General features: G+C 47.5%; 1 protein-coding gene across 4 annotated transcripts in view; it reads right to left on the bottom strand.

The window, feature by feature from the left end:
• Positions 1-24472, bottom strand: part of OTOF (otoferlin) — a 217717-nt gene that overhangs the window by 68314 nt on the left and 124931 nt on the right. The window contains exon 6 of one of the 4 annotated variants that reach the window (XM_015405380.1): positions 12687-12719. The exons of the other annotated variants lie outside the window; for them this stretch is intronic. Within the exon in view, the coding sequence (XP_015260866.1) occupies positions 12687-12719 (33 nt within the window). The remainder of the gene's footprint in view (positions 1-12686; positions 12720-24472) is intronic. 4 annotated transcript variants of the gene reach the window in all.

The following is a 24472-nucleotide window of genomic DNA, read 5'->3' as shown; positions in this document are numbered from 1 at the left end:
AGAGTGTGAGAGAGGTAGAGGGAGACAGGAGGAAGCAAAGGTGTGAGGAATAGGATAACCATTCCGCAAGTTTCTTGCGGGTCTCCACTTGTCAGGTCTAAATAGAACCTTCATATTTGGAGGTAGTATACCTTTGGGTACTGGAAATGCTGGAAAGAGGGGGGGAAAGGAAGACTTTTGGCTGCCATGCCCTGTTCACAAGCCTCCAGGGGCATCTCATTACCCACTGTGAGAAATGCCAAACTAGACAGATTCTCTTAGTTCTTCTAGATATTTTAAGATTCTTATTATAAACTTTTGTTTATAATAATGTGGCATTCTACAGAAGAGCACAAGCTAAAAAGAAAAGTCAGCTGTCTGCCCTAAAGAATTTATAACCTACATTCTGACACTGAGGAGGGGAGGGATGCAAGAGGAGGATGAGCAAACAAGGACAAGCGAATAAATGCATTTGCTTGGACTAAATTTTGTACAGGTATGCAGCTATCAGTGATTACAGTGTCAGACCAGAAGTGAGGAAAACCGGGATCAATCCCACCCCCCCCCAAAAAAAAACCCTGTGCCAAGAAGGCTAACTTTAGGCCAATGCCACCTAACTTTAGGCCAATGCCACCACCTCACAGAGTTGTTGTCAGGGCTATTTTTGGGCAGGAACGCACAGGAACGGAGTTCCGGCTGGCTCCTGAGTTGGCCACACCCAGCAGGAACTCATTAGCATAATAGGCCACACCCAACAGCAGAAACTCATTAGGATTGGCTACAGTAGGGGTGTGTGGCCTAACATGCAAAGGAGTCCCTGCTACAAAAAAAGGCCCTGGGTTTTGACAACAAACAAGGTAAACAGAATAAGAAGCAAAAGGTGGGTGTGGCTGGATGACCACACTTTTGGCAACACGGGGCTGCGGCCTAATATGCTAATGAGCTGTGGTGGCAGGGTGTGGCCTAATATGCTAATGAGTTCCAGCTGTTGGGTGTGGCCTGTTATGCTAATGAGTTCCTGCTGGGCTTTTTCTACAAAAAAAAGCCCTGGTTGCGATGTTTAAACACAGGAGGATGCTTCATTTGGGCTCAGCTACTTCCTTCCAGACTCCTAGTCAGGAAAGTGGCAACCTTTCGGCCTACTCAAATTTGTCTAAAAGCCGGTCCCTACACATCTGGGTGATTTACACATTTTTTTTTTGTAATCATAAACTTTTTATTAATATTTTGGTAGTATGGTACATCAATAAAATAACATTAACTTCCAAATTTTTCAAAGTACTTTAAATACAAAGCAGTAGAACCATAATATCGTCACATATAGAATTAACTTGAGAAGTATTTTCTAGAAAAAGTATTTGTTTCAGCTTTCTGCGTTATTATAAATAAATTGATAAACAACCAGTGCTATGAATATTTGTTAATTTCAGGATTGTACTGTCTAGATGTATAATAATTTGAGATAAATTTGTTTGTGTGGTTGGATGAAGTCCATGTGGGGGGGGGGACAACACATGACTGCCATGAGGACTTTGGGGCAGATGAGCACTGGGGATCGATGCTGGGAACTAAACTCACAGGCACACAGGAGATCAGGAGGATGGCAACTGGGTTGCCATCAGGCCTGGAGAAAAATGCCCTGTCCCTTGAATAGAAGTACAAAGTGTGGAAATGGGCTGCTGAAGCTTTTCAGGGGGGGTAAATAAAATCGCCTGGTAAATAACAGACCATTAAGCCTCTACTAAAGGGACAGGACCTTTTCCCCACCAGGCAGTTAGTGAGCCTTCTCCGCAGCACAGGAGAAGGGGCTTCAGCCACCCTCCCCCCTTTTCCTGACTTGAAGTCAGTATTTTATATATAATTTGTTTATTTGATTTCTAGATCCCACCCACCCACCCCGGCACAGAGCTCAGGGCAGTGAACAACATCTCGATAAAAACGCTTCAATAAAAATCAGATTAATGGCTAAACAACAGCAGCTTCTATCCTAATTCAGATGGCACTTATATCCTTAACCTCGCGGGGGGAGGAAGATGGAAGAGGCCAGGCTTGATGGAAAGACCATAGCTGTCCTCAGCCACAGGCCTGGTGGAACATCTCTGTCTTACATGCCCCATTGGGGAAACTAGTTTGTAGATATTGGTACATAGAAGTTTCCCAAAAAGGCAAATAGTGGCTCCCCAGGGGAACAATTCACAGCAGATGTTCAGGAATAGGTTTCCAGGTAGGGCTGCCAGCTCTTGGTTGGGAACTACCTGGAGATTTGGGGAGGTGGAGCCTGGGAAGGGCAGAATTTGGGGAGGGGCGTCAGCAGGGTACAGTGCCATAGAGCCCACCCTCCAAAGCAGCCATTTTCTCCAGGGAAACTGATCTTGGTCCTTTGGAGATCAACTATAACAGCAAGAAATCTCCAGGTACTAACTGGAGGTTGGCAACCCTATCTTCACATGAACAGCAAAGCAGGGGATGATTCTCTATGCTTTTTTTTTTTTTTTGGCAGAGGCAGATTCAATAATTCCAGCAGCTGCCTGAAACCTGCAGTTTTGCCCTGACTTCTTTTCAATATGAATGAACCCTTTGAAATGTGAGAGGTGCTTGCAGGCACACAATTAACACATAATGAAAAGCTACATGAATGAATGAATTACATTCCCTTTCATCTGAGAACAAGGAATGAGTCCATCTGCCTTCAAAGGAGAGGGAGTGGGTGAGGTAGCTGCATGAATTCAGTCCCAAACAGGATTGCAGGTCCAGAAACAGGATTGCCACTGGCCTGGAGGAAAAATATCCTGTCCCCTTAACAGAGGCTTCATGGGACGTGATGTTATTTATCTCCATGCCATGGAAAGCTTCAACTGCCCATTTTGACACAATATTAAAGGACGGGACTTTTGTCTCCAGGCTTGTGCAGACTATACTGACCTTAATGGACCAATGATCTGACTCAGGAAGAGGCAGCTTCATATGCTCTGTGGGCAGTCACAGTCCCCCATTACATGACCAAAAAATAAGTAGAGTACACCAAGGATGATGGATACAGGCACCTTCCCTGGGCACAACTTGTACACAGATGCAAATCAGGGATGAAAAGGTCATGTGTTTAAATAACTGCCATGCAAAATAATATTAAAATACTTAATTACTTTGAGGGGGGTATAGGATAACCAACACTTTCAAGATGATAGACAAAAAGCCAAATATCTGCTTTCTCTGAGGCTTAGTGAGGGCAGCAGGCCAGGCCAAGTGGCACCGCTGCCACATCTATGTGTCCCTGTGTGCTCTCAGCCTAATGCAGTAAAGCATGTTCAACCACTGAATGCTGCTGTGGCTGGGGAAGAGGAGAAGAAAATCAGAATCATGTCACTGGCTAACTGCTGATATGAGCTACAACCATGGCAGGCAATTTGAACAGCAGCTTTTGATCAGGAGCAATCTATCTGAGCAGCAAGAACAGGGAATGTCATTAATCCTTCAAGGGCCAAATCCACTCTTAATGCATCTCAGCTTTCAGTGACTTCCAATAGGCCTCATTCAAGAGTAAATTTTAATTTCTTTAACCCCTCCTCTTCTACACATGTAAAACCTCCCAGATGATCTGTTTGAATCTGCTGTGTGAGTTTGCAGCAAAGTGGGTTGACTATACTGTTGTTATTACTACTTGTTATCTATAGAGTGCCATCAACGTGCATGGCATTTTCCAGAGTAACAAGGACCATACATTGAACCACTACAATATCCGTTCGGGTAGTTGCATGAAGGGTATTATCATTTTTAAAATGTGCCTTGGCTTTTATCATAAGGAGATGAAAAGATATGTAAAAATATATCATATATCAAGAATCCTTTCTATCCCAATATCTAATATGCACCTGGCAGTCCACCAAGTTACCCCAAATCTGCTTTTTATCCCCAGATATTCACTGAAGTGGTTTTTATTGCTATGTTACAGGAGAAGAGAGCTGCAAATATTTGAGGATGTGCTTTTTTCTGTCCCTTTCCACCCACATTCTCATGCTCACTCACTCCTTTTTGCACTAAACACACAGAGCACACTAATCACGCCACTATTTAGTTGAGTGTTATGACTGCTGCCTCCTCCTTTTTGTGCTTCCTAATAAATGCCCCATCTGTCTGTAGGCCTTGAGTGTTGACAGTGTTGTTTTTTTTAAATCTTCAGAGCAGTTGGAATGTTCCTAAACATTCCATAACAACAACTGAACCAATGGCTAGGAAGGGCTTGCTTCTATCAAATGAACTCACACAGCCTATACCTTTCAAAAGCTGTAGCCTGCCTTTACCTGCTTATTTTTCTTTTATCTTTGTCCTCCCCCTCCCTTTCCCCCAATTTCTGAGGAAATGTTGTAAACCTCTATTTTCCCCCCTGCAAGTGTATGCATTTTAGGCTTTAATTTGATGCCTCATTCATCTTCTGGATGTGATGAGCCTTCTGCATGCATGGAGACACTTTCATACAAGCCAACCACCATGTGCATTACAGAAATGTTACAATTCCACAACAGGACTATATCACACACACTTATGAATGTCTGAAATGTCTCTCCTGGTGAACCCTCAAGCCCTATGGAGATACCTCCTCCTAGACAACATCCTTGGCTGTTCCGTGGCACATTAGAAACGGTAATTTGGCATAGCCCTGAACTGGATGGCCCAGGCTAGCCTCATCAGATCTCTGACACTAAGCAGGGTCGACCCTGGTTGGTATTTGAATGGGAGACCACCAAGGAAGTCCAGGGCGGCTATGCAGAGGAAGACAATGGCAAACTCCTTCACCTTGGAAACCCTACGGGGGCTCCAGCAGTTGGCTATGACTTGATGCCATCTTCCACCACTTTGTCATATTTTAACTACATAACTGAATTTGTGATTTTTTTTTCATCTAATTTTTTGGTTCTGGTTATCCAGCCCCTAACACTTTGGGGTCTTAATCATTGAGGAAATTTCATGGCCGAGAGCAGCAATCATGTGATAAAATAAGCAGCAATAAGAAACATTATCATGCTCGCTCCTTCTGGATACCATCAGGTCCCCCCCCCCATCTAGCCTCTGAGTAATGCAAAACTGGAAGCCCCACCTCCTATTCCTGCCCTTGACCCAATTACACCTTGGCACCTGGCATTTACCTGTGTACCCCCCACCTGCATACACAATCCAAAAACCAGCAGGACTCAGGTCATCACCTACCTGTCTCAAATCAGGCAAACTCTTTATGCGTGTCACGAAGCTACCATCCCAGCAGACGGGAGGGGGCTTGGACGAGCAGGACCCCCTGTGCTGGAGGTGCTCTTGGGATGCAGAGATGGGTTAGGAGTCTGTTGGTCACTCCCACCCCGTTCCTAGCTGCTTGCGGCATTAAACCAAGGCTCCATGGCCCCCCATTTTCCACAACTGCCAAAATACCACCACCGAGGGGAAGGGAATGGCGCAGATGGGAAGCCAGCGGTGGCGGTGGAGAACTGACACCATCCCCTTCGTGAATATTGGATGAGAACATCTGAGAACAGCTAAGAATGCTCAGGACGACAACCCTCAGAGGTGCTACCCGTGATGTGCCTGTACACCCTGGATTGGGCCCCTACAAAGAATGTCAGTGATTTGGTAACTCAGCTGAGAATCTGCCAGCCTGCAGGTCTCTGGGTTCCATTTCTTTCTTTCTGGGTGCCCCCTGCACAGGCATTTGCCAGACATGCAGCCGGGGACTCGCTTAGCAGGGTAGAAAGGGAGCCGGAGGACTGCTGGATGCCTTGCCACTCGCGTTCCAGATGGACTCGAGGCATGGATCTGATTACGGGCTGCCACTGAATTATTCAGAACTTAATCTGCCTTTATAATAACTGGATATGCATTTTGAGGTGTTTTGGGGTTTTTTTTAATTAAAAGGTGATTCCATCTCTGTCTGCTGAGAACAGGAACAGGGCTTGGTGCAAAATTCTTCAGGGCACATTCTTACGTTATGTTTTTACTAGTTGCCTAACAGGAATCAAGGGCTACATTTGTCCTGAGCAATGTTCCCTCTAAGCTGTAGAGTCTTGTGAGCAAAAATGCTACTTTGTGAGCTACTGGCATTAAAGTTGTGAGCGAGCAATTGGGTTACTGCATAAATTAGTTTGCTCTGGGGCCATCCTTCATGAGCTAAGACAAAAATGTGTGAGCCAGAGGCTAAAAAACTGTGAGCTAGCTCACACTAACTCAGCTTAAAGGGAACACTGGTCCTGAGGTAACTTCGTGAAAGCAGAATGGGATCTTAAAAGAATGGGATCAAAAAGAATATTATAGTATTGGAAAAAGTGCAGAAAAAGGCAACTAGAACGATAAAAGGGTTGGAACACTTTCCCTATGAAGAAAGCTTGGGGCTCTTTAGCTTGGAGAAACGACAGCTGAGGGGTGACATGATCAAGGTTTATAAGGTTATGCATGGGATAGAGCAGGTAGAGAAAGAAGCAAGGGTGTAGACTTTCCAATTTCCCGGGGGGGCTGGGGCTGGGCCAGAGGCATTGCTGTGCTAGGAGCAAGGGTGGCTCCCGGGGGAGGCTGAGCACCTTCCTGAAAATTTCGGCGGGGACTGAAGCCCCGCCGCCCCCACGAAGATTACGCCTATGGAAAGAAGTACTTTTCTCCCTTTCTCACAATACAGGAACTCGTGGGCACTCAATGAAATTGCTGAGCGGTCGAGTTAGAACAGATAAAAGGAAGTACTTCTTCACCCAATGGTGCTTGGGGGGGGGCAACAGTGGGAGGGCTTCTAGTGTCCTGGCCCCACTGCTGGACCTCCTGATGGCACCTGGTATTTTTGGTCACTTTGTGACAGAGTGTTGGACTGGATGGGCCAATCGCCTGATCCAACATTGGCTTCTCTTATGTTTTTATGATCATGGGTGGGAGGGGTGTTGCCTCGCTCCATTGTCATGTGTGACATTACACCAAAAGCCTATCTGCAAGCCCATTTCTGACCATATTAAACTGATTCCACCAAACTGATCTATCTCGCTCAATACCGTCTCCTTGCCTTAGCTGCAACTCTTCAGGTTCTCATGCAGAGAAATGCCCGTTAAAGGAGATCGCCAGGGGTTGAACCCGGGACCTTCTGCATGCAAAGCAGGAGTTCTGCCAGCGATCTACAAGTCCTCCCATTCAGGAAGTTTAAAAGTATATTGAGGAGGGGACATTAACCACTGGCCAGGCATAATTATAGCCTTCCCTTGCTTAACACCGAAGAGCTGAAGACAGTCAGAAGTAAAGCTAGTCTACAGCGCTACTACATTTAGGGATGCCGACCACTAGGTGGGCCCTGGGGATCTCCCAGAATTACAGTGGAGGGAGGGTTGAGCCACTCCATACTTGAAACATGGGCACCCTAAAGGCTGCCTACACGTGCTGCAGCTTCAGGAATTTTCTGTCATCCCGATTTGTTTGTAATTTGCATCCAGTACCCTCAAAAAATTGTTTTGCCAGATCAAAATGTTCTGTACACGCACTGCCTTCCCAATCCCTGTCCCTCAAGCACTGTCTTTGGTATAAGTTAAAAAGACATCAAAAAAGAGGCATTTCAGTCTCACCAGGGGGCGGGGGGGGGGGCCAAGAGGGCTACCCAGCAGACTGCCATGTTGAATGTTGCCTCTCTGAAGCGACTCTCAAAAGTTCATTTTGCATCAACAGCAAATGGTCAGCTATGAAGTGTTTGACTCATGAGAGAATGGGCTTCTTTGAACAAGGTTAGAACACTGATTGCACCCGGAACTGGATTGCCCAGGCTCCCCAGGCTTGTTAGATCTTGGAAGCTAAGCACGGTCAGCCCTGGTTAGTATTTGGATGGGAGTTCACCAAGGAATACCAGGGTCACCACTATGCAGAAGCTGGCCATGGTCCACCACCTCCATTTGTCTCTTGCCTTGACAACCCTGCAGGGCTGCCATAAGTCAGCTGCAACTTGATGGCACTTCCCACCACGACCAAAGTTTGTGTCATCCCTAAGCAGAACGAGGTAGACATGAGGCAGGCAGAATTCCGAGGTGTTTGCATGGTCTGACCCACTCACACAGCAGGGGGTGAATGCCATTTTTGGGGGAATCTTCCCTGTAAGCAGAAAACAAGCATAGCAGGAAGTTCTTGTACATGGGCTGGCAAGTAACGGTAGACCACCCCGGAATTTCAAATGCATGTACAAATTAAACCAAAGGTTATTGCAGCTACCATTTATTAGGCCATAATTATTTTGTTTAGATATTTATACCTTGCCTTTTTTCTCCACTAGCCAACCAAAGCAGCCGATGACATTATTCTTTGCTCTTCCATTTTATCCTCACAACAACTCTGAGAGGGAGGTTAGACTTAAGTGTGTGATTGGTCCTAGCGCACCTAGAACTCTCCCCTAGCAGAATGGGGCTTCAAAACTCCCAGATCCAGCCCTCTAACTACTACACCACATGCTCAGCCCTATATGCTTGAATGGGATGTTGTTGTTTTACCCCATATCATTTCACTTGGCCTCTGCAGGATGCGATCCAGCCAGAGGGCCAATGCACGCCTAGGATACAATACCAAGCCCAACATACAGTGTCAGAAATGATAGGGATAAGCCAGCCCAGTAGTCCCACCTAAATGGGGGAAGAAGCTTGCAAAAGTTGAATCTACGTATGAGTGAATGTTCCCTGTTTTGTTTCTTTTGCTATTAGCTGATGTTCTTGTCAACCATACACAAATGATAGATTCAGTTATATTGTGAAGACATGTTGTACAGTTTTTAAACTTAGTTAAGATGGTCTTTGTTAATCCAGTGCATGCCACATATACATGATTCCACATATGTGTGATGCTGATTTATGGATATACACGCGATGTTGAAAAATGCATACATTTTGGCGGAAAGGAGGGCAGGGTTTAAAGAGACAGGAAATAGTGCCAAAACAATGGATTGTATTTTTGAGCCAGGGTGGTGTTGCTGTTAGCATGTCAGACCAGAATTGGGGAGATCCAGTTCAAATCCCCACTCTGCTGTGGTTGCTTAGATCTGAAGACAGGCTTGGGCCTATCGCTTTCTCTCAACCTCACAGAGTTGTTGAGAGGTATGGTATGGTTATGATACGATAGAGTTTCCAGGATGAATGCTAGAGCATCCCCCCGGTGACGTGCCTGGCACAATGATGTCACTTCCGGGTGATGTCATCACACCAGGCACATTGGCCTGATCCAGGCACTTTGGGGGCAGGATTTCCCTGGCTGGGTGGATCCAGGCTGGTGGATCGGGGGCCTCTAAAGTGAGCAAACCCCTGCCCCCCGGGGGGAACTGGCAGCCCTACTCCCATCCCCAAACCCCCACCCTCCTCAGGCTCCCCCCCAAAATCTCCAGGTATTTCCCAACCCAGAGCTGGCAACCCTATTGACAGGATAAAACGGAGGCAGGAGAACAACTGTCTGCTGCTCTGAGCTCCTTAGAGGATGGGTAGGATAAAAATGTATGAAATAAAAATATGCAGAAGGGAGAAAGAAAACTGAAGTGAGGATTAGGGGTGTTGAAAGATGAATTTGAGATCCCTACAGCTGCATCAGCATAGGGTTGCCAGCCGCTAGGTGGGCCTGGAAAACGTCTGGGGTTACAACTGATTTCCAGACAACAGAGATCAGTTTCCCTGAAGAAACTGGCTGCCTGAGGGAAGGTGGATTCTGTGGCATTATACCCCACCGAGGTCCCTCCTCTTTCTAACCTCGGCTTCCCCAGGCTCCACCCCCAAATCTCCAGGAATTTCCCAACCTGAAGTCGGCAGCCCTACATCATCAACATCATGAGAATAACATTCAAAGAAGGATGGGGGTCTCAGACCCAATAAAGCTAAAGGCTGTGGAGGCCTCAGATCAGAGCAGGGGTCATTTCGTAGAAAAAGAGCTAGGGGAACTCATTAGCATAACTCATTAGCATATGCCACACCCCCTGACATCAGGGGCCCGGCGGTGGACCTGCAAGGCCAGCGGGAGTACGAGGAAGTCCCGCCAAGGCCCTCCCTGGCCCCAGGCAGGCAGGGGTGGGGAGAGGCGGGGAGGAAGCAACTTACCCTCCCTCTTCTCCTGCCTCCTCCTGGCTGAATGAGGGCCGGAAGCAGGGGGCGGGGCTTCGTCATGTGCCCCGCCCCCCTGCACCTCACCCGGGGGAACTGTGTTCCCCCGCGATCCCCCCCGAAATGACCTCTGGATCAGAGCATGTGGAAGTCACAATATCAAACATAATAATGAAAACAATGACAGGGGGGGGGAGGCAGTACAGATCTGAGGACTTGACGGAAAACAACGAAAGATTTTTGCAGCCCAGACAAGCTTGTTGTAGAATAAGCTTTGGTGGACAACAGGCCACTTTCTCAAAGGCAGGAAGTGGGTTCTTCCAATCTACAAACATCTTTGTTTTAAAAACAATATCCTATGTGGCGTGTCCATAAACCACAGAGAGAAAACCCACTTTGCACAGCCAGCTTACAAATAAACTTTAAAAAAATAATCCAACCACTTTAAACAACAAGGGTCAGCTGCCAAGTGAACAAATTATATTTGCACCCAAATCATCAGCACAAAGCCACAAACCAGTATCCCTTTCAAATGGAACAGCCTCTCAGGCCTACTGGACTGCTTCTGAAAGCCCGTTCCACCAAGTGGGAGGAGCAAGAGCAAATGCCCTTGCATATGTGGCAGCAGAATGGGCCACCTATTCTGAAGGCACTACAAAGATAAAGGGCTGCTATAGGAAGAGGCAGTCCCAGGCCACTGGCCTTAAAGCGTGCAAGCACCTTGTACCGAACATAAGTTCCCGCCACAAGACATCTGTTTGGCCTTCAAGGTGCCACAAGCTCCCTTTTTCTTGTTTTCCTGCTATAGGTTAACACAGCTGCCTCCCTGGAACCTGAAGATCCACTAGAATCAGCGCATAACATGCCTTAGTGAGCATAAGGGATTGCAAATGGCTACCGAGAGTAGCACTTTGCAAGCATGTATACTTCAGTAGCAAAAAGGGTTGCCAGCTTTAGAACTGGTCCCTCTAGCTGTCCCTTCATATCAGTTTGCAAGCAATTACCAGGTGATATTGTTTAATTTCATGCTGTGAAAAACTTCACCTGCCCATTTCCATTCATTAATCCTCTATTAAAGGGACAGGCCTTTTTTTCTCCAGACCAGTTAGCAACTAGGGTTGCCATTCCCCCCCATGGGGACAGAGGTTTACCCGCTTTCAGGGCCCCCAGTCTGCTGCCGCCTCGTCAGCCAGTGGGGGGAGCCCCACCCCCAAACAGTCTCATCCACGCCAACATGCCTGGCGTGATGGCATCACCTGGAGGTTGACCTCATCACGCAGGGCACATTGTGGGGGGATGCTCTAGCATTTGAGATAAAGCTCTACAGTTACTATAGAGTTTTTCTCAAACACTAGAGCATCACCCCGCAACGTGTCCTGCGCAGTGATGCCACTTCCGGGTGATGTCATTGCGGCGTGTGAACTTTGCACACATGCCAAAGAATCCTGGAGAAGAAGGGGCCCCCCCTCCCCACCAGCAGCCAGGTAAGACCTGGCAACCCTGTTGGCAACCTTGGCACCCACTGAAAGGGCTGAAGTCCTTTCGTTTTAAAAGGAGATACAGCTCATATCCAAATGTACTTTCAGAGCATGCAGAAAGTTGGAAGCAGAGAATCTTTGCAATGGAACAGTAAACCTGCAGCACCAATGTCTGTCAGTAGGTGCTAGAGCAGAAAAGGGATTGGTATGGGCTTGCCAACCTCCAGCTGTGGCCTGGAGATCCACCAATATTGCAACTGATCTCCAGCCTAGAGAGGTTAGTTCCTCTGGAGAAAACTCCCCAAACCCTGCTCTTCCCCAAGCTCCACCGCCAAAACTCCAGGGATTTCCTGACCCAGAGTTAGCAACACTAGATGGGCGACATGGTGGCCAATGATGAGTGCCCTTCTTCCTGTTCTTAATTCTACCCTATTGTAGGAGGAGCAAGGACACTATCATACTCGCCTCTTAAGTCAAACGTAGACCCATCCATGATGTTATTAAGCAGAGCGGGGTGGGGGGGAGGAGGTATTTGAAATGGTTGGACTTCTATAAGGCTGTACTGACTACAGTACATTATTATGCAAATCAGAGTGACTCATTATATTCTTTTATAAGTACAAAACTACAAAAAGAAGCAGGGGTGGAGGAGGCCCTAGAGCTGAATAACCAGAGAAAAGGTGCTTTTGCCTTTAGAAATCTAACTTTAAAAATCATGTTCTTCAAAACTTCAAAAAGGACTGAATGTGAAAGTGTAAAGAGCTTCTGATATGGCTTTGTTACCTGCAGATAATTGCTCATTAAAGTGTGAAAGCATTTGAATAGGCTAACATAACAGGATTTTTGCCAAAACAATAGCAGGCACTCTCCAAATTACTGACTTTGTTTTCTTGTTATATGCTGTACTTTTTGTAAAAAAAAAAGGTTTTGTTAAAAATTAAAGATTTTGTAGGTAGCTGCTGGCATTTGAAGGGCTTCACTGAACTGCTAAGAACAGAGGCAATCTCATCCATAGGCCCATTTAAGTCGCCACCACCAAAGCAGTGAGCTTGTCCAAGTTCTATCCCTGCTTATAACCCTGAAGGAAGGAGAAGGGGAGGGGGGAGGGGAAAGTGAGAGAGGGAAGATTGCTTGCCAAGAGAAAGCTGATCAGAACACCTACTTGTGATCTCCCTTTGTCTTCTCTTTGCCTTTGCTGGGATGGGTGAGCAATACAGGAAGGAGAGAGTCCAGTAAAAAATGAAATAAAACATAAATGCACATGAGAGATAAGGAAGGTGCTTTACAAGCCAACCATCAAATAAATGAAATGTTTTAAGAAGCCCTCCATGCAGATGCAGCAGAATGTATAGTCCCCTGCCCTCCAACAGTGCCAAAGCTATCAGTACTTTGACCAGCAAGATGCTAACAGTGCAATCCTAAATAGTGTTACATCCTTCTGTTGAAGTCAAAAGGCTTAGAAGGGTGTGACTCCATTTAGGATTGCACTGCAAAAGGTGCTTCAAGGAGCAAGAGTCCTTGAGATTAAGCTTATCAGCCAATTGTTGCAGCTGACAGTGACTAGCAAGAGTGGCTTTTGCAGAAAGGGGGTCTTTGATCCTGACTTTTATTTATTGTAAATTGCTGTGAGCCACTCTAGTTGCACTTCACATGGTATAAGTGCCCTTGGGCATACTCATGTGTGGCCAACTATTAGAATCCACTCTGGGAAATGACTCTCCTGGACTGCCAACACTGCCAGCTAGTTACGAGAGCCATTGAGAGCAACAAAAGGTACCCGAGCCCAAGTGGAATGACCGTGCGAATCCCATGGAGGGCCTGTTAATAAGGGTGATGCCTTCCCAAGAATGCCATAGACATCAGTTTATACCTCTCTCAAACCTCTTCCATCTAACTTGAAATCTATTGTGTGCACCTTAAGATTTACTACTCAGATTTTCCCACCCTGATCTGGTTAGGGAGCTCCTTTTTCTGTACTTCCAATATCCCCCAAAGTTTCACTGCTTGAATTTCTGTCTCTCCCACAATTGCTAAAGGCACAGGAAACCTACTGGGGAGGGCAGCATCAGCCATACTGATTCTAGCACCTCTGCCTTATACTGTGGCAGGCAACACATCCCAGGTTTGGATGGGTGAGGGAGGTCACCAACAACAACACTCACTGCCTTTTTTCTGTTCATCTGTACCTAATGCCTGGTGTGGTTGCTGGAAAGGGTGGTGAATTCGGAATGGATTTTCTTAAACCACCATCGCCCCAATCTCCAGTCCTCACCCTAAACTTTCACCCTAAACTGGAATGCCATGAAGCTGTAGCATTTGACACTGAAGATTAGCAGCCTAAGTTGGAAACGGAGTAAAACAGAGGGGGCATGGTACGCAGCACAATACCTGAATGGCAAATGGAGGTGTTTTTTCTCTTTCCCCTTAGCTTTATCTCTAGAAGAACAAAGGTCAGATGAATCAGAAACAGCAATCAACTCCTACCTGGTTGCAGCATCAGAACTGCCACAGATGTACAGTTCTATACTCAACTGGGACTCAAGAATCTGCTGCGAATGTCTGTCTGCCCCTCCCCCACATCATGCAGTATCTCTAGTGAAAAACCACAGCAAATGCACACAAACACACACACACACAGGCTGAAGGCAGAAAGCGTTGTCAGCCAACAGCATTTTTAATGCTCTCTTGGCGAGAAAAGATTTTTGGAAAAAAATCAGGACTATGCGCTTCGGTTACTCAGATTCTCCCCCTTCTCCCAAACAACAACAACGACTACAACAACTTGGACTTCTATGAGTCACATGAATCATGTAAATTAAGTGGACTGTATATAATTTATCCTGTCATTTTTACTGCTTTGTATAATTTCTTCTGCTCTTTTCAGTCAAAGGGAAAAAGCAAGGATGATTGATAAGCACCTGGCATTATTTCTTTTATATATATATATATATATATATATACACTGAGCAAGTTAAACAACACGTGATTACGTAGTTTTGGGTTTTTTTCTCTCTCATTGTGACCTTAATGCAATGTTATGTCTACTCTCCTTCAAAGTGCATTCCTAGCTCCCCCATCTAATGCACACACACACAGAGCTCAATTTTTTGGCATGCTCAGGGCAGGTGGAAAGAGCTGGTCATGCTAGGTCTAAGATTATTAAGACCTTATAAACTTTGACGAGGGGTCTGCAAATTCAATTGCTGTGGTTTTGATATGAGTGTCTCTGGGTAACACGAAGCTGAGAACGGGGAAGTAGGATAAGGCTATTATGCCACAGTTGCTCTGGGTTTCAGAGTCTCTCAGAACTCCTTTAGAACTTACCATGACAGAGGCAAGATGCTGCCCTTGGTCAGTGGTGAGCAGAAAGTTTCACTGGCCACCAAAGCCAGCCTGAATTTGTGGACCCCTGAATATGTATGCCACTTACAAAGTTATTAAGAAGAAGAAGAAGAGATTGGATTTATACCCAGCCCTTCACTACCCAAGGGAGTCTCAGAGCGGCTTACAAACGCCTTTCCCTTTCCCTCCCCACAACAGACACCCTGTGAGGTAGGTGGGGCTGAGAGAACTCTGACAGAAACTGCTCTTTCAGGAACAGCTGTGCCAGAGCTTGTGACTGACCCAAGGTCACATCAGCAGGTGCAAGTGGAGGAGTGGGGAATCAAACCCAGTTCTCCCAGGTTAGAGTCCGCACACTTAACCACTATACCTTTATACCACATCAAAACTGTGCTCAGAGCACATGAGTGGGCCAGCACATACCTGGAGTCTTCATGATCACTACTGTTAAAACAGGGAAATGGGAGGAATCAAGTCATTAGGGCCAAGTGCACAATTCCCATCAGCCTACTTGTTGACTGGTCAACAGAACCCCAAGCCCCACATGCACAAGACATAATAGCCCTCTACTCTGGATCTGTTACCCTACAGCAGTAACTAACATGCTCTGCCTTGGTGCTCACATACAGAAGATAAGAAGCCACATTTTCTTCAGAAGCACATACTGAAAGGGAAGTTTCTGTAAATCCTGCCTAATCAGGAGCAGAGTGGATCAAACTGCCTGACACAATCCCCACTGCAATACAGAAACACTGTGAAACACCAGCATTTGGTGGATTCTTGTGTCCATCAGTGCCTTCAACCATCAGCACTAAGATGGGAGGAGCTTTTCCTGACCCACCCTTTCCCTCTTCTTACAGTTACAAAAACTCAGATCCTCATGGAATTTGGTAGCCAATAAAGATAATCCAGGTGTGAGAGGTGGGTAATCTCTCAAATAAAGAGGCACCAAAGGTATATAGTTCTGAATTGGAAACTATTACTGCTAACTGTGTTGGGCCTTGGCTTTAAATGGGAATTAGGCAGATTGATAGAGGATATGTCCATTAATGGCTATTCATCATGGTGGTTTAAGTGGAACCTGCATGTGCAGAGGTATTCTACCTTTGAAAAGCAGTTGCTGAGGGGAAAGAAGCTGAATACGCCCTGCGTATGGGCATCTCAGGGGTACTGTGAGAAACAAGGTGCTGGGCCAAGACTCTTTTCTTCTGTCTGGCTGCAGCTTAATAGGTGGTCCAAGAAATGGATGTTGTACGTGCTTGGATACACTTGCACCTTTATTCTGGCTTGGCATGTTCTAGTGCTAAGCCCTGCATAAGGACACCCCGGGATAGGCTAGGGAGAAATAGAGTAAATATATATATATATATATTGCTTTGAAGTTTCCCATTGAGTCTTAATACCTGACTATGGATTTGTAGCCATCATGGGTCTTATTCTGAAGTCCTGGCAGTTTGCTATGATAGATAACAGAAGAGGGGGGAAAACCCATTAAATATATGAAGAGAAATTCAGCCATGGTCGGGAAAGCTTTCTGGGTACAAAATACATTTAACTTTAGTCATGTGTATATGTTCAAACAGGACAGGAGGGGTCATGCACACCTCCATTTAGACTGAACTGGTGAATGGAATACAGCACAACTCCTGCATGGGCTACAGGTCTCTGCCTGCATGCAAAGTCATGTTGGTAAGTTCTTGCTTGCCTGCATTATTTTAAACTAAAGTCTAGCTTGGTCCCCCTAAGGGGGCATCAGAGGTCAAAGTCAGCACCACGGACAGTGCCTCCCGAAGGGAAGAGAAGGACACTGGCTGCAGGCACAAAAAAAGTGGTGCAACGTGAGGCGGGCACAGAACAATTGTGCAAGAGAAAGGAAGCATCAATAATGCACCCAGGCCAGATTGTATTCCGCTACAGAGCTACATCCCGCACATTAATTTTTCAGAGTAAACAGTGATCAGGTAACATTTCTCAGCATTGGCTTTCTCCCTGCCCAGGAATACAAAGCAAGTTGGCCTGTTCAGGCTGTGCCTTAAGCACTGAACAAGGGGGTTGGAGGCTAGCAAGCATCACTCATGTGAGGCTTGGCATAAATATTTAAAGGATATTGGCATATGTGGCAGACTGGCTGTCCCAGCCCTATAAACATGAGGAAATGGCCTGCTGGAAAAGGACTCCTGAGCAGGCTCATTCAGAGGAATGGAAGGTTGCAAGAGCATTTCCTGGTCAAGCACCCAGTGAAAGTAACATCTTGGGGCCTATTTATACATGATTGTAAAGTGGTAAAGCTCTGTTTACCATTGAAAGGACACTCCATATGAAGTCACAGCCACTTCTGACTCCCTAACAATGATGCTCTTAAGACTAGGTGGTACAGCAGAGCGCCTGCATGTATCCTGGGTTCAAATCCCCACTCTGTCGTGTATCTGACTTGGGTGACCTTGGGCCAGTCTCTTTCCCTCCCCATCCCTCCCACCCTCCTTCCCACCACTTTCTCAGTCTACCCTACCTCAAAAGGTTGTCGTGCAGATAAAACAACAGAGCTCTTTGGAGGAAGGATGGGATAAAAATGTGACAGATACATATGCACACAGCACATATAACTGCAAGCATACATCGTCCTCAGTTTAGTTACTTATACCTCCTTTTCTCCTGAAGTGGCTGCCATCATTGTTCTTCCCTCCTCCATTTTATCATCCCAACAACCCTGTGTGGTAGGTTAGTCTGAGAGAGTGACTGGCCCAAGGTCACCCCGTGAGCTTCCATGGCACGAGTGGGGATTAGAACCTGAGTCTCCCAGATACTTAGTCTGACACTCTAAACACTATGCCACACTGAATTTGTTGTTCACATTTTACAGTTTGAAATCTAAAACATCTTCACCTAATGGAGGTGCACCATGTGCTCAATGATGACCTGCTTTAGAAAATGAAATTATCTCCCTTTTCCTTCCAAAGGGGGGGGTGCATGCTGGGGGGGGGCATTATATGTTTATAGGACATTTAAGAATTTCTATTATGAATGTGGATTAAACAGGGAGTATTTCAGCATATTTGGGTACTTAACGAATTAGAACCTAAGCAGATTTACTCCAGTCTAAGGCCACTGATTTTATAGGATTGTGCTGTTAACATTCTGTGTCCCCCCTACATAGTTTCATAGGTAAAGTAAAGGTAAAGGTTTCCCTTTCTCGAAAGCCAGTCGAATCCGACTCTAGGGTTGTGGTGCTCATCTCCGTTTCAAAGCCGAAGAGCCAGCGCTGTCCGAAGACGTTTCTGTGGTCATGTGGCCGGCATGACTAAACACCAAGGTGCACGGAACGCTGTTACCTTCCCACCGAAGTGGTACCTATTTATCTACTTGCAATTTCTTGCTTTCGAACTGCTAGGTTGGCAGGAGCTGGAACTAGAGACGGGAGCTCACTCCGTCATGCGGCACACTCGGGTCTTGAACTGCTGGACTACTGACCTTCCACAGCCTGCAGTTCAGCGTCTTAACCACTTGAGCCACCGCAGCTCCACATAGTTTCATAGCATTGCACTATTTCCAACCCCCAATTTCCCCAGAATTTTATGGCTATTTGCACACTGGATTCAGGAGTGGCCACCTTAGACAGCTATTTCTATAAGGATGCTAGGTGCTTTGCAGCAGAATACATTATAAATGATTGAAGGAAAAAAAGGTTAATTATCTTCCCTAAGATCCCTTCTATGCTTTTTCATGCTCCACAACACACTATATTTACCCTTCATAGTCTTCTCCATCTTCTCCCAAACTGGTCCATTAGCATATGTAAACACAGAAATGAAGTTAAAACAAATAAGTCATGTGGTTAAAGGCAGGATAACATGGATCTCTGGAGCTCGATGACGTGGTTGGCTCTTAACCAATATGAAAGAAATGGCCACTAGGTGTCAGTTCAGGTGTGCACCTGGCTGTCCAGGGATTACTAGCATTACACCCAGTTCGCCCAGTAAATGACTAGACCCCACCCCCACCTAATGAATGACCGGACTCCACCCAGGGACCAAGTTTCTTCTTCAGTCCTTCTCGATCACAGATGTTGGGACAGAATGGCCATGTTGTCTGTTTTGCCATGCCTACACAACTTCCAAGATGCAATGAGGAAATTACTGTGAGGCATAAGCAAGACGCAGGTTTGTTTGGAAAGAAGATCAGCCAACTTGCTTGTGATATACAAAATGGAATGGGCTTATAGCATTATAGTGCTACGGCAATTACCAATCTTTTAAAAAGCCCACTAAAAGACCTTCAGTGGCACAGCAGGGGGAAAGGTGACTGCTAAGGACTGATGGAAGAAAAATATTGCCAATGTGGGCAGTCCTTTGTAAATGCTCACCTTCTATCCAGACTGGGCTTTCCCCAGAAAGATTGTAGCAAAGCAGGATTGGGGAAGAGCTGTCAGAGGACAGGGACAGGAGGACTGGAGCCCAGTGAGAGCATCCTATTGTGTGGATGCTCCCTCCAAAACAAAAAAGGGCACTCCAGTATAGATGCTGGATGCCAGGGTAGAGACAAGCCCCTCCATGAGGAAGCAGACCTGTGGACAGCACCCACCTGGTCACATCCCTGAATCAGTCTGGTTATGTACAGGCAAACCCAGATCCACAATCAGGCATGCAAATTAACATGCAAGCACTCGACAATCACACGTGTCAGGGCTAACCTACACTTTTACAAGAATCACAGCGCCTTCCTGTTAGTCACCCCATTCACACCTGCTGCTTCACCATTACAAATCACACCTTTCCCTTTCCCACAGCTGACTCTGTCTGTAGCTACAATGGCACCCCAAGATTCCTGGGCCAGCCACTGATCGTCCACTCTAGCCTTCAGAAGGAAAACCAACAATGCCAAATAAACAGGTGTATGCCAACTGGCATCACAGGTGGAATTAGGATTCTTTGCTGCCTGTTCAGCCTTGATTTTTTTTAAAAATGTAGAAAGCTAGTACAATGTATCAGGAAGTAATTGGGTAATAAAGATAAAATAATATATGAGGGACACATTCCCTAGTCAGCAGATTGTTGATAAATGTCGTTCCCATTTGGTAACTGAAGATTTTGGTCTCAGTTCCATGGATGTTCTGGACAGGTTGCTTTTGTCTGCTTATGAATTCTGGAATTCTGGCATCACTGAGATCCCCTCCAAAATGTTCTACGTGCCAAGCCCAGGATCCCTGCCAGTCTGTCACACGAACTGGTAGCATAAACGGATGGACTGGACATGTTGATAAAACATAGAAACCTCCTTCACGGGCAAGCAGCTGATCCGCCTGAGCCCTGCCGTGCACATTTACTGATCATTTTTGTTCCAGGGTTGGTTGGTTTTTCTTCCCAGTGGGAGAGAAAATTAGCTGACTAATGAGACATCTTTTCAAAAGATGTTGGAAACACAGACAGCAAATGATTCTTTAATGGAGTCGGCAGGAGCTGCGAAACCTCCCTGGAATCCCTGGCCGATTGTCTCTCTGCTCTCTTTCCTGGACAGAATCACAAAGAACCCAGCTAGCAGGGCTGAATGCAGAAGTGTGTGTGTGTGTGTGTGGGGGGGATCCTGCCATGTTCAACTGCACCAGGTAAAATAATCATATTTAGCCTTCTGTTGTATTCAGAGTGCTGCAGGTACATCTTCATAAAGGTAAAGGTTTCCCTTGCTTGAAAGCTAGTCAAATCCGACTCTAGGGGGCAGTGCTCATCTCCATTTCCAAGCCGAAGAGCCAGCGTTGTCCGAAGACTTCTCTGTGGTCATGTGGCCGGCATGACTACGCATCGAAGCACACAAAATGCTGTTACCTTCCCACTGAAGCGGTACCTATTTATCTACTTGCAGTTTCTTGGTTTCAAACTGCTGGGTTGGCAGGAGCTAAACAGGCCCCTATTAGGGATGTGTAATGAAAAAATATTTGGTATTATTCAGATTTGGGGTTTAAAAATCTGAATATTCCCACATACTAATATTAGTATTGTATTGGTATCCAGGAAATACTCAGGAATCTTGAATATATTCAGCTCTATTATACCCTATGGCAGAGGTGTCGAACTCATTTGTTACAGGGGCTGATTCTGACATAAATGGGACTCTGTTGGACCAGGTCATGTGTGCCATAAAATGTAATGCCAGGTACCAGATATATAACTTTGTAAAGGACAGCAGCTGGTAAGCTCTGAGTTGGTGTGTGCTCACTGCAAGGCCCCATGAAGCAAAGGGGTTCTGCTTGACTGCTTCAAACAGGGTTGTTTTGCTGTGCTGAAGCCACAATCGTAGTGGCTCTGGCTACTTGCCTGCCCTGAGTGGCCTCCTGCTCCCTCTCTTTTACCAGTGGCTCATGGGCCAGATAAGAGCCGTGGGCTGGCCAGTTCTGGCCCCCAGGCCTTATGTTTGACACCTCAGCCCTATGGGACCATTCTAGTCAATGGCAAATATCTTAGGGTATATTCAGTGGTCTGGGGGGAAGGGGTTTGAGGTAGGGGCACCAAATTTGCAGTGTACTTGCTGGAGCCTCTCCTCAAAAGAACCCCCAAGTTTTAATGAGATTGGACAATGGGGTCCAATTCTATGGGCACCCAAAGAGGGTGCACCCATCCTCCATTGCTTCCAATGGGGGGGAAATAGTCAGGCAATACAAGCCCAGCAGAATGTCCCAGAGACATGACCCTTTGTCTTTTCAGAAAGCCTGACAAGTCAAGAAAGAGGGCACTCACCAACTAGTTGGCCACCCAGTTAGACTTTCTTCTCACCCTTTTGGTTCTTGATTCGTTTTTGGATCAGGTTTGTTTTCCCCTCCCTGTGTCTTACTAACACCCAGTTACCTGCACCAGCCAGCCTGTATCCACCATGAAAAAGGGGAGAATCCTGGGAAGGATTATTCTCCTAACAGGGATAATAAAGAGGGTCCCAGGCAAGGCATCCCTTTTGTGATTTTATTGTAAAGAGGAAAGCAGGTTAAGCAGGTTTAAAGGAACTCACATGGATTACAACAGCATAGCAGTCTCTCTAAGGGAATCCGTTTTTAGGGTCTCTGGCCCTGATACCCTCGCCCACCCCTTTGTGTGCAAGAGTCAGTTTGTGTTCCCAAAATAGCTTTGCAATGTTTAGAACTGCAGCTCAACACAGGTTTTCTTGGCAAGGTTGACTCTGAGAAGGTGCATTCTGCCCTCAGATATTTGTTCTCAATAATGCTGGCAAAGTTCATGCAGTTGAATGAGTCCGTCATGGTTCAAACTGAAAATGTCCTAAGGCTGAGAAGGGGCTAGGAAAGCCTGGCTCTGCCACCTTCCCTCCGCCCGAAGCAGCCCTAAGGAAAGGTTGTATCTGAGCAAAAGGAAGGTGGAACCTCATCTCTGGCCACCATAGGTGAAAAAATAATGTAGGGAGGAATACTTTGCACTGAAGAACAACGGGGGGGGGGAGTCAAGAAGCCTCTCCCCATTCACACATCCACTGCTCGGATATACCCCAGTGGGGTCTCACCCTCTTAACCACTGTGCCACAGCTATTCTCCGAGTATTGATCTCCCTTAAACTGTGACCTGATCCTAAGTAGGTGTTTATGCTGCATTACCACCAATGGTAATTGGTAAAGCGTTCCGTGCGCCTTGGTGTTTAGTCATGCTGGCCACATGACCACGGAAACGTCTTCGGACAGCGCTGGCTCTTCGGCTTTAAAACAGAGATGAGCACCGCAACCCTAGAGTCGAATTCATCAGGCTTTCGAGCAAGGGAACTGAAAAGTACTCGAAACGTGGAGTGATTCAGCAAAGAGTACTTTATTAGTGAAGAACAAAGACAAGAAACCCCGGCACGCAGGCCGGTATATATGCTCAGAAACCCACCACCAAAACACACCCCCTAGTGACCCTATAGGTTATTTACAGTGGCCGAGAGTCCCATTGGCTCTCGGCCGCGGACCTGGCCCTCTGGTTGGTGCGGGCTAGGATCCGCTCCGCTATTGTTCTGCAGGGACGAAGCTCTGGGCTTGTGCTTGACCGCATGGCCCAACGGTCGCGCACGTGGTAATGGCGGATACATTACACCCCTCCCCCCATAGTCCAGGCTACCCGCACACAAAGTCCTGTAGGTGTGTTGGGGGTTTCCAAGTCCTTGTGGAGCGGCGTGGTTCCGGGGCGCCTGTCGGATGTACCTCGGGAGCCCGGGGCGGGGAGGTTGGTTGTGGCGTTGGTAGTGGCAGCTCCGGAGGCTCTGGGTTGGCCTGGACAGGGACGGAGTCTGGGACCTGTCGCGCTGGCTCGGTGGCTGACTCTTCGCCTGGCTCGGTGGGCTCCAGGTCCACGGGATCGTCCGAGAGGACCCGGCGCCGCAGCTGATCGATGTGGCGGTGGAGCAGTTGGCCATCCTCACAGGATACCTCGTATGATCGAGGTCCTCGCACCCGTACCACTCGCGCTGGAATCCAGGGTGGGCCCTGGGCGTAGTTCCTGGCGTAGACGGGGTCTTCTGGGAAGAACCCCCTGGCGGCAGCGTGTGATTCCGTCGTCGGCTCTACCTCGGGTGCCCTGTCTGGGTGCAGGCGATCCAGCCGGGAGTTTAGGCGGCGACCCATCAGGAGTTCCGCCGGGCTGAGGCCGGTCTCCGTGTGTGGGGTTGTACGTTGGCCGAACAGGAACACTGCCAGCTTGTAGTCCCAGTCCTTGCTGTCGAACTTCCGCAGGGCTTCCTTGGTCGTGCGCACCATGCGCTCCGCCTGACCGTTGGTTGCCGGGTGAAATGGTGCTGACTGGACGTGGCGGCTTCCGCAGTACCTTGTAAAGTCTTGGAACTCGCTGGAGGTGAATGCCGTGCCGTTGTCCGTCACCAGGGTGTCCGGGAGGCCATGGGAGCTGAAGATACGGCGCATTGCAACGATGGCCGCTTTCGAGGATGTTGATGGCACTGGCACCACTTCGAGCCACTTGCTGTGCGCGTCGACCAGGATGAAGAAGATCTGTCCCTGGAACGGGCCCGCAAAATCCAAGTGCAGCCGGGACCAGGGCTTGTGGGAAGACTCCCAGGCTCGTTCCGGTGCCCGGGGCGGTGCCGGTCGGAAGGCCTGGCAGGGTTGACACTGTTTTACCAGTTTCTCAATGTCCTGATCGAGGCCGGGCCACCACACATAACTCCGGGCCAAAGCCTTCATCCGCACCACGCCTGGATGGGCCTCGTGTAACGCTGTGAGTACCCGGTCACGGAGGGGAAAGGGGACCACCACCCGGCCTCCCCACAGCACACAGCCCTTGTGTGCCGACAGTTCATCCTTCCGGGAGGCATAAGCCGAGAAGTCAGGGCCTGGCGTGACTACCGGCCACCCCCTTCTCACCCAGTCCAAGACACGGCAGAGGATTGGATCCTTGGCGGTGCGACGGGCCACCTCCTTCACGTGGACCGGCTGGTCTGGCAGGGTCTCCAGCAGAGCCACCTGATGAGCTGGGGCCGGGTCTGGCTCCGTTCCCGGCAGGGGCAGGCGGCTCAGGGCGTCAGCATGCCCCATCGCTTTCCCGGGCCGGTGCAGGAGCGCGTAATTGTAGCCCGCCAGGAATACTGACCACCGAATCACTCGGGGAGAGGTCATCTGGGGGGTCTGGCGGTC

This window comes from Gekko japonicus, unplaced genomic scaffold (assembly GCF_001447785.1).
Source record: "Gekko japonicus isolate JY-2015 unplaced genomic scaffold, Gekko_japonicus_V1.1 scaffold977, whole genome shotgun sequence".
In the NCBI taxonomy this organism is placed as follows: Eukaryota; Metazoa; Chordata; class Lepidosauria; order Squamata; family Gekkonidae; genus Gekko; species Gekko japonicus.
The sequence above is the reverse complement of the archived record's forward strand: the minus strand, read 5'-3'. Positions and strand labels throughout refer to the sequence as shown.